Source organism: Tupaia chinensis, unplaced genomic scaffold, assembly GCF_000334495.1.
Source record: "Tupaia chinensis unplaced genomic scaffold, TupChi_1.0 Scaffold000301_1, whole genome shotgun sequence".
Lineage (NCBI taxonomy): Eukaryota > Metazoa > Chordata > Mammalia > Scandentia > Tupaiidae > Tupaia > Tupaia belangeri.
In genome coordinates this window covers 510,176-525,739 of record NW_006159791.1, presented here as the reverse complement: position 1 = coordinate 525,739, position 15,564 = coordinate 510,176, and the positions used below count along the sequence as shown (strand labels likewise).

The 15,564-nt window shown below is 45.7% G+C and overlaps 1 protein-coding gene across 3 annotated transcripts in view; it reads left to right on the top strand.

Annotated features, from left to right (window-relative positions):
* Positions 1 to 15,564, top strand: part of SLC36A1 (solute carrier family 36 member 1) — a 65,441-nt gene that overhangs the window by 24,491 nt on the left and 25,386 nt on the right. For 2 of the 3 annotated variants that reach the window (XM_006150829.3, XM_006150828.3), the window contains exons 3-9: positions 1,611 to 1,701; positions 2,817 to 2,905; positions 3,377 to 3,472; positions 6,396 to 6,480; positions 7,055 to 7,273; positions 10,429 to 10,527; positions 13,263 to 13,429. In XM_006150829.3, coding sequence (XP_006150891.1) covers positions 1,611 to 1,701; positions 2,817 to 2,905; positions 3,377 to 3,472; positions 6,396 to 6,480; positions 7,055 to 7,273; positions 10,429 to 10,527; positions 13,263 to 13,429 — 846 coding nt within the window. Of the gene's footprint in view, positions 1 to 1,610; positions 1,702 to 2,371; positions 2,407 to 2,601; positions 2,623 to 2,816; positions 2,906 to 3,376; positions 3,473 to 6,395; positions 6,481 to 7,054; positions 7,274 to 10,428; positions 10,528 to 13,262; positions 13,430 to 15,564 lie in introns of those variants that run through there. The other variant, XM_027772799.1, reaches the window with a different exon arrangement.

The window sequence follows — 15,564 nt, the reverse complement described above, 5'->3', positions numbered from 1 at the left end:
GAGGGAGAGAGGGAGAGAGAGAGAGAGAGAGAGAGAGAGAGAGAGAGAGAGAGAGAAATGACCACGACTTTCAGAGAGGGTATTAAAGCACTCACTTCTTGTTTCCAACTACATTTCTGGGGAGAACAAATTTTTTTTTTTATATACTTCAACCAAAGTGACATATCACAGCAGACTGAATGTAGGAACAGATAATCCAGCTGTCTTCTGTTGGGTGAGACATTAAAGAAACCCATGGGCACCCTCACTCATCCCCGCCTAAGCGGCCCCAGTTTTCTCTCTAGGGTCTTGGTCTCAGGTCCTTCCCTTTGCCAGGGGCGTCTTCTTCCCCAGTGGCTCATTTACAAATCCTGCCTGTCCTGCTGTGTTCAGCTCAGGCCTTTCCACCACAATCCGTCTCCCTGGGCTCTGTTCCCGGGCTTTCCTTAAGACAGAGAGCATTCTGCCTTGGGTGATTATTAATGTGTCCCCTTATTTTCTTTGAGATAGTATTAATTTCTGGAGATTGAGATTCATCTGATTTACATTTATGTTCACCAAGGCAGTTGACATAATGCTTCATACATGATAGCTGATACTTGTTGAGTAAAAAGAAAATGAGTGAAGACACACACGAGGCTTTACTCTCACTGCTTGATGAGGGGACCATCTGTCCAAATAGATGAGGGAATAATCTGCCCTCAAGGCTGAAGGACAAATTAGGTGGCCATCTGAAGAGGGCTTCTCTCGTCCAGGGACTTTATGGCATTTGCCATTATTTATTTATTCATTCATTTGTTTTTAACTGCGAGAGGCTGTGTGTGTTCCCAGAAGGACAGAGAAAAAGAAAGGAAAGGGAGAAGGCACCCTCCAATGGGGTGTGGTCGCCCTGCGAAAATCCCCTCTCCATTTCTCCATTCTTTTGGGATTTGGGGCATGTATGCATGTACACCTGGCATTCCTTGAGCCACTGTGGCTAGGATTTGAGCCATAGTTGGCCATGTGGGCTGTGGTTTCCTTAACCACTAGGCTACAGGCCTGGACCTGTTTATTTTTTTTAAATACAAAGTGCATCCATAGACTTTTAGCCTTTTATGGCAATGTATGCTTTTTACTCCATTCAGTTAATATAAACTTCCTGTTACAGAGTTCCATGCTTCTGGCTTTCTTGTTTCTCCCGTTCTTTACTCATACCAGTAATCTCTCCTTAATATACATTTATTGTCCTCTGTTGCAGTTTTGGGTCTGAGTCTTTATAGAGGTCAGCTCAAAGGTGAGAAATGTTTTGTACTAGGAAAAGATAGAATGCCTAGAGAAAACCCCATTGTTCCTCTGTTCTCACATCCAAAGGAAAAGGGATTGTTGGAATTGCTAGAGGGAGCAGAGACCTAGAGCCCAGTGAATAAGAGAATGAGCTGTGGGGTTAGACTACCTGGTTCGGATCCTGACTCAGCTCTTGGCCAGCTGTGTGACTTGAGCGAGTTATTTCCTCATTCATAAAGTATAACTCACAGGGCTGTTTTGGCAATCAAAGGTGATAATGACTGCAGGCACTTGGTGCAATGCTGCGCGCTTGGTAAAAAGCAGCTGTCACCATTAACATTCTCTTGTCCACCTTCTTCCCACCGCAGATGGTTCCAGACCTTGATCCACCTGTTAAAAGGCAACATCGGCACAGGACTCCTGGGGCTGCCGCTGGCTGTGAAAAACGCAGGCCTCTTGGTAAGAAGCCGCATCGGTAGGAGGAAGAGGTGTGACAAATTTTATAGGAGATAGGTTTATTTTTTTATTTTTCCATTTACTTCATTTAAGACAGTTTAAGTGGAGAAGATTATTTATTTATTTATGTTGAGAGAGATTTTTGCTATAGGTTGCGGGCTCTTACCAGAGAGACAGAGATAGAAAGCAAGAAATCATCTTCCAGGCGGGATGGCCACACTGCAATCCCTTCTCTTCCATTCTCCTCTTGGGATTTTGGACATGGATGCACATGAACCCAGTGTAGGTTTCAAGTCTCCAGGTCTGGGATTCGAACCACAGTTGACCATGTGAGAGTCCAGCACCTTTAGCACTATGCTACCTGCTGGCCCCTGGGAAAGCTTATTTTTAAAAAGAATTTAGGCTGAGGATAAGTAAATGGCAATGTTCTTCCATCTGAAGATGTTACTGAGGGCCTCTGTATGCCAGGCACTGTTCTAGGTTCTTAGACTGCCCCAGTGAATTAAACCAAGATTCCCACTCCATGGAGCTGGCTTTGTGGTAGAGATGTCCTCACAATGGGTCAAGCAGTTTCCATGAAATGAATGAGCTAGTGTCAGGTGTCTATCTGTTTTCTGCACAGTCCCTCCCCGCCCTAGCCCTCAGTGGCCAATTCTGAGACTCTTTTCTATAGATTGCCTGTCCAAAGCCACTCTGGCTTCTTGTAGAGTTGGAGGTAGCCGAGAAATGAGGATTTTCCTTTGCCGAGTGCTGTCGTCTTTGATCCGGCATTGTTGTCCATGCCCATTGCTCCCCACTGCTGTCCCTCAGCCTGCCCCTTCCTCCTATAGGGCCGCAGGAGCCCGCTCTTCTGCCGACTTGCACAGTCCTGAAACAGGCTCACCTTGAGTCCTCCCCATCCAGGAGATTAAGCGTCTGAGGCCTGTGAGGGTTCAGATAGTGACCCCTCGCAGAGCCAGGCTCGTGACCGTGTCTCCCGTCCTGATGCCGCACCAGAAGTTTTCTCATGGCAGAGCGCTTTAGCAGCATTTTGGTCATTTGCAGACTGGGTCACTGTGGGGCTCATTTCTAATTCCCTGTGTGTCTCTTCCTCTTTTGCCTGCTGCGCCTGTTCCCAGATGGGTCCCCTCAGCCTGCTGTTGATAGGCATCGTGGCCGTGCACTGCATGGGAATCCTGGTGAAATGTGCTCACCACTTCTGCCGCAGGTGAGCTTCCCCCGGGCTCCCCGACCCGCCCAGGTGACAGATCACCCTGTAGGATTCTGTTACTAGCTCTGAACGTGAGACCTGTGCACTCACTCTCGGTTCTTTACACGGGCTGGACATGGCTGTTCATTATCACAGCGTCACCTTTCTCCGGTTATCCATGCACTTTCTTCCAGCTCATTGTCATCTGTGCGGTGTACTTATGTCAGGGGACAGAGCCCTGTATGTGCTTTGTAGTGTTTACCCCACTGAAATGATTCTACCAGATAGCCGTCCATTGTAGTGAAAGTAACTGTCCCGTGAACTTAACACCTCTGGTCCTCGAAAGCATTAGCTGCAGGACTAAGAGTGGTACTTCCAGGTTGGCAGATGGGGAACTGGCCCAGGTCTCAGTGGCTATTCTGTTCTGTCACTGTCGTAGTCTAACTTACCGGCCTGCTCTTCCTCCCTCCCTCCCTCCCCTTCTCCCAGACTGAACAAACCTTTCGTGGACTATGGGGATACGGTGATGTATGGACTAGAATCCAGTCCCAGCTCCTGGCTCCGGAACCACGCCCACTGGGGAAGGTAACTGGGGTCCCCTTTCCCTTCAGCCGTGGCTTCTCAGTGGAGACCTTCGGCTAGGGGTATGCAGTGGGAGACATGTGAGGAAAGGAAAGCGTTTTCATTTGGGGTTAGGGGTCTTGGGCTCTAACTCAGCCTTGTTGGGTAAGTTCTGTGATCCCCCTCGCTTTCTCATCTGGACTACGTGGAGTCGGGCCAAAAAGCTCTCTCATTTACTTGCTTCACTCATTTGTTCAACAGATAGATTTAAGCACTCTCTTAGAAGTGACACCAAGTTGTTCTGAGTAAGGAGAGGAGACTCCCTGTGGTAAAATATGTAGTCCCCACTCTCCAGAGGCTTATAGTCTGTGTAAGGAGAAAGATGTGTGCAGGGAGAAGCCAGAGAACTAGACAAGAGGTCAGTAACGGTGTCGGCAGGGAGTGTCATGAGCTAGAAACGCATCCTCGGCCCTCAGATGGGAGGAACTGTGAAGACTCTCTGCCCCAGCACCTCCCAATGAGAAGCGAACGTGGTAGGTGGGAGAAGGGAAACTGTCAAGGGGAGCGGAGGTGAACTAGAATAAGACGTGGAGAGGGTTTGTTTGGGGGAGCGGAGTGTATGGCAGTTTCTCTTTATAGTAACTTTTCAGATGCCTGGGAGAAAATATTCTACTTTTTTTTTTAAGAGCAATTTTTGTTATAGGGTGCATGCACTCACTGGAGAGACAGAGAGAGACAGAGAGACAGAAAGTGAGAAATCACCCCCCAGGAGGAATGATCATGCTGCAGTCCTTTCTTCATTCTCCTCCTGGGATCTCAGGCACACACACACACACACACACACACACACACACAGCGTGAGTTTTAAGCCGCTGGGTCCGGGACTCAAACTGCGGTTGACTTCATGGGAGTCTAGCAACATAACCATGACGCCATCTGCTGATCGCCGTCCCCTTTTTGTTTTTAAGAGAAATGTTTGCTATAGGGTGTGTGTGCTTGCTGGAGAGACAGAGGCAGACAGACAGACAGTGAGAAATCACTTTCCAGAGGGGCTGCCCAGACCACAATCCTTTCTCCAGTCTCCTCTTGGGATCTTGGGCACACATGCACATGTGCCCGGCGTGAGTTTCAAGCTGCCAGGTCCAAGACTCGAACTGCAGTCAGCTATGTGAGAGTCCAATGACATAACCATTATGCTCCCTGCTGATCTCCATAGTCTGCTTTTTGTTTCCTATATTTTTATGTAGGGAATGATAACCATCAAGGACTGAATCCTTTTATCTTTTTTTGGAAAAATATATTTTTTTATTTCTTCCATGAGTGAGAGAGACAGAGACAGAGACAGCACCCCAACAGAACTTTGACTCTGTGACCTACCCCCACTTTGGCCTGCCCTGATCCTTCACAGACATGCACACAGATGCCTGGTGTACTCAGGGAGGTCTCTGGATGTGAATCCGGAACCTTCCCCTGTAGGTCCACCTCACAGGATTTTACCACTGCACCACTGTCTACACTCCCTGTTTTTAAAAAATTGAATCACATTAAAACTGAGTTCACAGGACCAGCAGTTGGCGTAATGGCTATGTCACTGGACTCCCATGTAGTTGATCGTGGTTCAAGTCCCGGACCTTGTGACTTAAACTTACACCGGGCGCGTGTGTGTGCATGCCCAAAATCCTGAGAGGAGAGTGGAAGAGAAGGGATTGCAGCATGGCCATCCTCCCTGGGGGGTGATTTCTCACTTTCTGTCTCTCTGTGTCTCTCTGTCTTTCTGGCAAGTGCACACGCCCTATAGCAAAAACCTCTCAAAAAAAAACCCTAAAAAAAAAACCCCCAAAAAAAAAAAAAAAAAAAAAAAAAAAAAGAAGGAAAAGAAAAGAAAAACCCCAAACAACTAAGTTCTCTAGAAAAGTTTCTTTTCATGGTCAGAGAGGAAACCTTTACCTTCATTCATAATTGGCTTCAACTCTGATGCCGATTTTGTAATTCTTTTGGCAAAATTACCTTCTGTAATGCGAAAAACCACTGTACCCAGGGACCACCGTAGGTTGATTGGTTGTCCTCCCTCTCCCTCTATCCTTCCCCTCTTCCCTTCTTCCCTCCCTTTCTCTATTAAGGAAATGTGGACTCTTTTAATGTGTTCTCACAGTAAAAGCAGTGTTTGAACAAGAGAGAAGGTAGAGGGGAAAGTAAAATAAATTCTAGTCACAGTTGCACAGGTATGTTTGTGCAGCATTTTTTTCTGCAAGCACACAACCTGTTCTTTTACTTCTTTGGATAAATCAGCCATGCTGTGTATACTGTTTGGAACCTGGTTCTCCCTAAATGTCTTAGACATCTTTGTCTATCAACACATACAGATGTAATGTATTTTTTTCTACCCGCCCTATAATGTTTCAATTAAGAATGGTCTATAATTGTATCATTTTCCTTTTTGACGATCTTTTAGCTTGTTACCAGCTCTTGTTCTAACAGTGCTTCAGCCAGAAATCTGCTTGGTACATCTATTTATGTGTTCTTGTGTGAGACTAGGTAGTTCTTGGATCCCAGTTACAGAAAGAAATACTGAATGTGTCCACTTCCTGGTCTTTTATGCTGAGGAATCCCAGTTTTCGGAAAAAAGTTGTGAAGTGGGTTAAATGGGTAGAGAGGAGGCCAAGAGCCTGGGCAGGGGTCCAGTGCTGTGCTCTGGTGATTCCCTGCCCTCGTGCAGCTTCTGGACAGGAAGCAGGAAGGGGCCCTTGGAAACCACACGCATAACTGCCCCTTCACCTTCCTCCAAAAGCTCCAGACTGGTGGCACCTAACATGGTGTCTCTTCTACCAAGATCTACTCTTCCTTGTCCCCTGATGTCTTGGGGAAACGCAGTGTTTAGAATATGCCTCTCCCTGGGAATCTTGCTCTTTATTGTAACGGTCTGTATCTTTATCCTTCCTGTCTCCAGGCACATCGTGGACTTTTTCCTGATTGTCACTCAGCTGGGATTCTGCTGCGTCTACTTTGTGTTTCTGGCTGACAACTTTAAGCAGGTAGGGTCCTGGTTAAAAGAGAAAAAGAGAAAGAACTGCAGAAGATAAGTGGAATTTTTGCTTAGGATTCCTTCCAAGACAGAATTAAGGCTTTTTTACTTTGCATAGAATCATGTCTTTTAAATAATTTTTATATTTATTTCTTTCATGAGTGAGAGAGACAGAGAGAGAAAGAATGCATTCTAACAGGGTTCCTGATGCCTCCTTCCACCCCCAGCCCTTGGTCATGGACATACATGAACCTTGTGTATTTAGGGAGGTCCCCGGATGCAAACTGGGAACTTTCCCATATGGATCAGCCCTGCGGAATGTCATGTTTTATGTCCCTGCCACTGTCTGGCCCTTAGAACTGTGTGTCATTTTATTTTCGTTTAAAGACCTAGGGCATAGAGATCTCATTTAAAGACCTAGGGCACAGAGAAACTTCTGCGTGTTGTCCATCTGCTCTCAGGTAAGACATGATCAGATCCGGTTCAGGCCCTTATCACACATCTGAGCCTTCATTACACATCTGACAGATCCACCGACCCCGTGTGTGAGAGTCTTTTCCTTACCCTTCTTCTCCTTGTTCTAGGTGATAGAAGCAGCCAATGGGACCACCAACAACTGCCACAACAACGAGACGGTGATCCTGACACCCACCATGGACTCGCGACTCTACATGCTCACCTTCCTGCCCTTCTTCGTGCTGCTGATCTTCATCAGGAACCTCCGGGTCCTGTCCATCTTCTCCCTGTTGGCCAACATCTCCATGCTGGTCAGCCTGGTCATGATCTACCAGTTCATTGTCCAGGTAGGAGCCCAGCCCTTCTCATGCTCCTGCTGATGTCAGAGACACCAATAAGCGAGTTGTTAGCTGTTGCTTACGTGTGGTGAAGTGAGACTAGAGGCTGTTAACTGGCACTATTGACATTTGGGGCCAGATCCTGCTTTGTCCTGGAGACTGTCCTGTGCATCGTGGGATGTCTAGCAGCATCCCTGGACTCTGCCCACTAGGCGCCATAGTGACCACTCTCACAGCTTTTTTTTTTTTTTTTTGAGAGGTTTTGCTATAGGGTGCATGTGCTTGCCAGAGAGACAGAGCGACAGAAAGTGAGAAATCACCCCCCATGGAGGATGACCATGCCGCGATCCCTTCTCCTCCATTCTCCTCTTGGTATCTTGGGCATGCATGCACACGCGCCGGTGTGAGTTTAAGCCACCGGATCCAGGACTCGAACCACAATCGACTACTTGGGAGTCCAGTGACATAGCCATTACACTAACTGCTGGTCCCGATCACTCTCCCAGCTTTGACAACCCACAGTGTCTCCAGACATCACCAAACATCCCTGGTGGGCAGTCGCCCCCTTGGAGATCATTGACTGAGACCTTTTTCTGATTTGATTGTTAATGTATGATAATTGACTCTATTGGGGAATAGGAACAAATATTTAGGTGAAAACAGAAGTCAGTTTTTCTCACTTCTATTTAGGTAAAGGAACTTCTTACTGACTCCAGTCTTAATTTATTTGTCTTCACCCATGTGAACATTCCGTGGGGTGGCATGAGATGGACAGAGGATCAGGCTGAGAAAAATGTGCCTTTGAACACCGTGGCTTGTAAAAAGAGGGTGCATTTACAGAGACTCAAGAAGAGAAAAAGAGTAAAAACATATTTTTTTTTTAAAGAGAGATTTTTGCCATAGAGCACATGTGCTTGCTGGAGAGACAGAGAGCGAGAAATCATCCACAGGGGGAGATGACCACACTGCAGTTCATTTTCTTCTATTTCTTTTTTGGGATCTTGGGCATGCACGCACAAGCATCTGGCGTGAGTTTAAGTCACCAGTTCAGGACTTGATCCATGGTTGTCTACATGGAAGTCTAGCAACGTAACATTATGCCATCTGTTGGTTCCAAAGCATAACTTTTAAAAAGTTACTTAAATTTTGTTCATTAAAATGCAGACAGCACAAGTACTTTTTGTTTTTGGAGAGGTTTTTGTTATAGAGCGTGTGCGCTCGCCAGAAAGAGAGAGACAGAGAGACAGAAAGTGAGAAATCACCCCCTGGGGGGATGGCCACGCCACAATCCCTTCTCCTCCATTCTCCTCTCGGGATCTTGAGCACACATGCACACGTGCCTGGTGTGAGTTTAAGCTACCAGGTCCGGGACTCAAACCGTGGTCGACTACATGGGTGTCCAGTGACACAGCCATTACGCTAACTGCTGGTCCCCACAAGTACTTCTTGAATACCACATCCTCATGCTAAGTCTCCTACTCTTGGGGACCCACTGTGTGACCGATCTGTCTCATTCTAGGTACTATGACTGCATTTACATGTTACAAAAGGATGTAGAAAAATACTTAAAACAAAAATATATTTTGTTTTTAGAGAGAGATTTTTTGCTATAGAGCGTATGTGTTCACTGGAGAAACAGAGAGAGACAGAGAGATAGAGAGGGAGAAATCACCCCCCAGAGGGGATGGCAATACTACAATCCCTTCTCCATTCTCTTCTCAGAATTTTGGGCATGCATGCACAAGCGCCCAGCGTGAGTTTTAAGCCACCGGGTCTGGGACTTAAACCATGGTAGACTACATGGGAGTCCGGCAACATAACCATTATGCCATCTGCTGGTCCTGTTTTTGTATTTTTAAAACATAATTTAAAAATATATGTGTGTGTTGTTCATCTCTCTTGCTTTTTTCCCTTGGAGAGCTTTCCAGGTTGATAGATCTGACTCTGCTTCATCTTTTTTTTATTGCTACTTAGTATCGCAGAGAACAGGGTGCCGTCATTTATTTAACCAGGCCTCTATCAGTGAACAATCAGGTCGTTTTTAACTTTCAGTATTTTTTTCAGCATTTAGACAGTGAGTATTCTTACACATTTCTTTTTGCAAACATGTATAAATACTTTGTCAAGATACTTATCTAAAAATGTAATTGCTCGAGAGTATATGTTTTTTCATTTTTCTATATTGCCGAATGCTTTTCCTAAAGCCATTTACTAGTTTCATACAGACTTCCTTCCATGGGTTATAAGTGTCGGTCTTCCCTCCCTAACCAACACTGGATGTATGAGTCTGTCTAGCCTTGGTCAGTCTGACAGGTGAATGTTACCTCATTTTCACAGTCTGCATAACAGTGACCCAGTTACCCATTGATGTGGTTTCTAGGAACACAGAGGGTCATAAAACGCAGGGCTTCCTATACTAAGGAAATGACATAATGAATTTAGATTAGCCTCGTCCTCCGTGAGCATTTACTGTTCTTGTCGTGACCAGTCAGATGGGTGGCAGATATTGACTCTTCTTCTGCAGAACTATTTTTGAAAGCATAAAATAATCAGCTTTTCATGTTCCACATTTTATGGGACTAGAAAGAGGGCCTATGAAGGCATGACCCACCATTTCCATTATCAAACAAGGAGGGGTAAACAACACGCAGTTTCTCGGTGTGATTGGAGCTCTCGGGAGCATCTAGGACACACTGTTTAAGACGAAGAGAGTGAGGCCACTTCTCGTAGACACGCACATGTGCCACTTTAAACCACGCAGATTTTCCATTTTAAACCACTGCAGATCACTGGAACTGTGGCGGTAGCCGTGGTCAGAGAGCTGGGATGTAGCATCTCAGCCCCAGCCGATGGGAAGCATCCATCCCAGGTGATGTCTGTGCGTAGTACAAGCTGTAAAGGGAGGTAGGCTTCCTGCCGACGATCTAAGAACAGATCTGAGCTTGCCTCTGAGCTCAGCCAGGATGATCCCCTGCCTCTGTCCCCAGTAGAGTCTGGAGAAGAGAAAAAATACAAAGGTTAAATGTTCTAGATCATCTGCCAAGTATCAGACTCTCTCCTTCAAGAGAATCTTGGATTTGGGAGCAAGTATGGCTTCTCTGATTCAGGGTCAAATCTTGATTCTCTGTATAGCATTTTACTTTGTTTTGTTTTCTGTCTTGCAGAGGATCCCAAACCCCAGTCGCCTTCCTCTGGTGGCACCCTGGAAGACCTACCCTCTGTTCTTTGGCACGGCCATTTTTGCATTTGAAGGCATTGGAATGGTAAGAGAGATGCCCTGTGATTTGGACCTGAGCATTCATCTTTATTTTCTGAGACTTTCTGACCAGTTAGTGAATAGAGTTTCAGGAACTCCCCTGAAGTTTTACAGCTCCAACTTTTGAAAATAAATTACGCGTAATTTTTAAATGCTTACCTTCAAAACCCCTCAGTTGCTCCCTCGTCTCCTGTGTGTGCAGTGAGCAGGGGTCCACAGCAGTCAGAGAACAAGGGCTCTGGAGTCCGACGGACTTGGGGTAAGCCCTGTCTCTGCCAGAGTGGCCGTGTGACCTTGCATAGGTACTTCACCTCTCTGAGCCTTCACCGTTTGCTCCTGGTAAGTGAAATGAAGGCTTGATAGCAGTTAGGGTTGGATGTGTAAACTGCTTTGCACATTCTATGACATATAGTAAATGTCCAATAATTTTTTATTTTTTATTTTGTTATTTTATCTTCATCTGCCAGAGAGTATAGGCACTCACCAGAGAGAGAGAGAGAGAGAGAGAGAGAGAGAGAGAGAGAGAGAGAGAGAGAGAGAGAGAAAGTGAGAAAATGCCTCCTTATGCTTCTTCTGCTTTATTCTCCTCTCAGGATTTTGGGTATACACACGTGCACCTGGTGTGTCACTGCTGGGTCTGGAACTCAGCTCAGTCACCCATGTGGGACCCAGCTGCTCCAACCACTGTGCCAAGGGCTGGCCCACACTTTTATTTTTTATCAATAATATTATTGATCTCATTATTGCATCAATAAGCATGTGAATCCTTTCTCTGCCATGGGACACTGGTGTGGTGTATTTTCTGTGTACAAGTGAGCAGCCTCTCCTTGGCTCTGATCCCCCGTCATCGTTGTGATGTCACCACATTGTTTTCCAAAAGAGAAATCTGCCACTCGATACCGAATTTGATTTGTGTTTTTCATACTGAAAATCTGGAATTCTTCTCTGAAGAAGTTTTTCGTTTTGTTGGCCACGGGCTTGGAAATGAGAGGACCCTGCTCCTTTCATAGCATGTCTTATTCTCCCCATTGCATTTATTTATCCTCATATTTACTTTATGGAAGCCACTTTCATTGTCAAAATACCAAGCGGCACTGATGGGATGTGTCGAGGCTCTGAGGGTGCTGGGGAGGCTGTGCGAGTGATCACTTGGAAGTGATGGCCCTGATGTTTAAACCTTTCCCAAACACAAATGGTTTCCTGCCGGGGCAGAGTCCTGAGTGGGCTCGTGTTTCATCCGTGAGAAAGCGGTCCCAGGAACTCGGCTCGGAAGATGAGGTTGAGAAAGTGTGGGAAGGTGCCCAGAGACCCCGGGTTCCTGAGCAACATTGCGTGGTTTTATCGATTTCCCCTAACAGCACAGAGCAGACGTTGTTCTTTGCTTCCTTTTATAAGCTGAGGCTTGGATAGAGTCATTCTGCAGCCATTATCTGTTCCATCCAGACTTCTTTGTGTTTTCCATTTATTTTTATTTTAAAATTTTTTCTGGTATTTTCTATTTTATAAATAGAGCGAACATTGCTGTGCAGACTCTTAATCTTGGACCTAAGGGCTGTTCCCTGTCAGGGTAAAAAGCCAGGCTACACGCTGTCTATTCACTGTGCTCTCTGTGTTTACGCACCTGGCCAGGCCTGAGAGGACGCAGGGCAGAGGGACTCCCTGCTCTTTGGCTCTCTGTGCACTTGGTGTGGAGGAAACTGATGGTGAAGTGTAGAAGCTGCTTCTGATTGGATGTGGGTTAACTGAAGCTCGAGACCCCAGAGGAAAGGTGGGGGATGCTGCGGGCCAGATGGAGGGGCAGATCGTGGTGCTCCCGGAGCCCTGGGCCTACGGCGCCCAGCATGGCCTGGTCTGCTGAGTGGCCACAGTGCTGCAGGAAATGAGTGTAAGAACAAGATCAAAGATTGTGGTGGAGAGGCGCGACATGGCATGTGTTGCTTTTCCTCGTTAGCTGGGCCAGAACCAGTTGCCAGCAGATTGTGAAGGTCATCGCAGTCACACCTGTCTTCCCCACTCCTAAGTGAACTCACCTTCACAAGGGGCCTTTCCTTTGCTTTTGCCAACATGAAAAGATGTCCCCTGTCATGAGAAGGGGAGCAGCACGGGTCAGGGATTTGAAACAGGAGTCCAGAAAGTGAGTTTTTTTAAGCACTCGAGTTTCCAGATCTTCTACGGGGTTCATGACATTTCCTGCAACTCAGTGTCTCTAATTTAGGTTAGAGAATCCTCTCTAGGTTGAAGTTGGCACTGCAGGTGCCTGTCCTTATTGAGGTAAGGAAGCAGTGTCTGGGAACTTGAGGGGCATTTTCCCTGACCTATATTTGCACTCTGTAGACAGATTCGCAAGGAGCTGTGAGCTCCGGTGAGGTGCCAGGTGGGTGTGATGTGGAGGCTGCTGGTTGCCATGTGGCTGTACTCTCAGGGCACAAGGCACTCCCAGCCTGCAGGGATCCTGCAGCAGGAAGCCAGGGCATTGGCCATGGCTGAGTGGGCTCTCGCCCTGCCCCTCCCTTACCTCTTAGGGCTTCCTGGTCTGACAGTGGACTCTGGGGTCTTTTCTAGTCCTGGGAGTTTAACTTCTGATGAAATAACTTTGATTTGTCTGTCTGTGTAGTGAAGGACAGATGTGCTTTGGGGAAATTGTGGGGATAAAGACAGGTTACTTTTTCTGTGGTGTTCGTTTCTTTGTTGGTTATTAATTTTGGTTTCTTTGTGCTTTCTCCCTTCACTCCTCTGTCATAGGTCCTACCCCTTGAAAACAAAATGAAGGATCCTCGGAAATTTCCACTCATCCTGTATGTGGGGATGGCCATCATCACTGCCCTCTACATCAGCCTGGGCTGTCTGGGGTACCTGCAGTTTGGAGCCAACATCCAGGCCAGCATAACTCTCAACCTGCCCAACTGCTGGTACGTGGGGAGGACGGCAGCCCAGGAAAGCTGGATATTTCTGAAATTAGCGGATCCAATGTGGATTCTTCTTACTCATCTCTGAGAAAGTTGCTAAATTCATCAAGTGACAACTTCAAAATGAGTTTATTCATTGATTTCTTCCATTAGAGAAACAGAAAGAAAGAGAGAGAGACAGACAGGCAGGTATCCCAACAGGGTCTGCACACCCAGTCCCAACTGACCCAGATCAAAGGTGTGTGCAGCTTGCTGGGGGGTCCTGGGATGCAAATCCAAGACCTTTCTCATGTGGGTCTAGCCACCCCACCCCTGCCCCTTACTTACCTCTTAAATTAACCCCCATCCTCTAGCCCCTACTGTTACCATCTCCAGCCACCACTGTCCCTCGCTGGCTGCCTGAACTTCTTTCTTGGTTTTGGCAAATAGTTCCTATGGAGGCTTATACTAATCTGTGGTTGACAGTCAACTGACGAGCCATTTTTCCTTGGAAATCCCAAGCCTGGAAGGGCCAAATATCTAGTCCATTCACCTTAAACCATTCCAAGTAGACAGAGCAAGGAGGGCAAATCTGTATTTTTTTTTCTTCTTAAGAGATATTTTTGCTATAGAGCACATGTGCTCTCTGAAGAGACAGAGAGACAGAAAGTGAAAAAATCACCCTCTGGGGGGATGGCCACATCTCAATCCCTTCTCCTATTCTCCTCTAGGGGTTTTGGGCACGCACACACACATGTCCAGCGTGTTTTATGCTACCAGGTCTAGGACTTGAACCATGGTCGGCCATGTGGGACTCCAGCGACATAACACTATGCCATCTGCTGGTCCTAGCAAATCTGTATTTAGTTAGCAGCTTCTACTGTGTCTCTGCCTTGGCAGGCACAGGCTTGAGGTGCAGAGGGGAGTATCCCACTGCAGACCAGGGGTTGTAACCTCCTTTCATTATTATTATAGTGAAATCTTAAGATATATTGAAATGGTTCCTAAAAACATGTCACTGGATGTATGTTTGCAAACAGTTCTTTCTCTCTCTTTTTTAAAGAATTTAACTTAATTTAATTTTATTTTATTCATCATTATCATTTTTCACTTTGACCAGAGAGAGACAGAGAGAGAGAAGAAAGGTGAGAAAGCAAGCTGCCAAGTCCAAGACTCGAACCATGGTTGGCCCTATGGGAGTCTAGCAGTTTAACCACCATGCCACCTGCTGGTCCTAACAGTTCTATTTTATTTATTTATTTATTTATTTATTTATTTATTATCATCATAATCTTATTTATATTACATTGTATTGCATATACCTTTATAGTGTATTACATTGCTTTTTCAAAAGGGAATGCCATGCATGTCAGTCAATACAGAGACATTAATCTTCCCACTTCATTATTCAATATCTTTTCATTGTTTTTTCCAATCATTATTATTATTATTATTCCAATTATTTTTTTAAAGTCAATCACTATTTCTCATTTTGCTTATAAAAAGACTTCACCCATCATGAAATACTTCTCAGCCAATCCAGTTGAGAATACTATACATGTCATCATCAACAGGTAATAAGACATATCTGTTTCCCACTAATGTCCTGCCTCTGTATTTGTTCACTGCTATTTTTCTCTATACTCTTCTCTTCACCCCCCCCCATTTCACACCGTCTTATTCCCGTTAAGTACCTTCACTGCTTTTATGTCCTCCAATATTTCGCTCTCTACCATAGAGTGCAGATAGTCGGTATATATTAAGTGGATACATACAATATCTTTCTTTCATAGTCTGGCTTACTTCACTCAGCAATAGATCCTCCATATCTGACCACTTTTTATCAAATGCAAGGGTCTTGTTATTTTTTTATGGCTGAGTAGTACTCCATAAAGTATATATGCCACGCTTTTCCAATCCATTCATCAATTTGTGGACATTTAGGTTGGTTTCATGTCTTGGCAATTGTGAATAATGCTGCAATAAACATTGCAGTGCAAGCACTTTTCCAATAGAGTGTTCTCCTGTCCTTTGAGTAGATACCCAGAAGTGGGATTGCTGGATCAAATGGTAGTTCTATTTGTAGATCTTTGAGGAACCTCCATATAGTTCTCCACAGTGGTTGAACCAGTTTACATTCCCACCAACAGTGTAGGAGA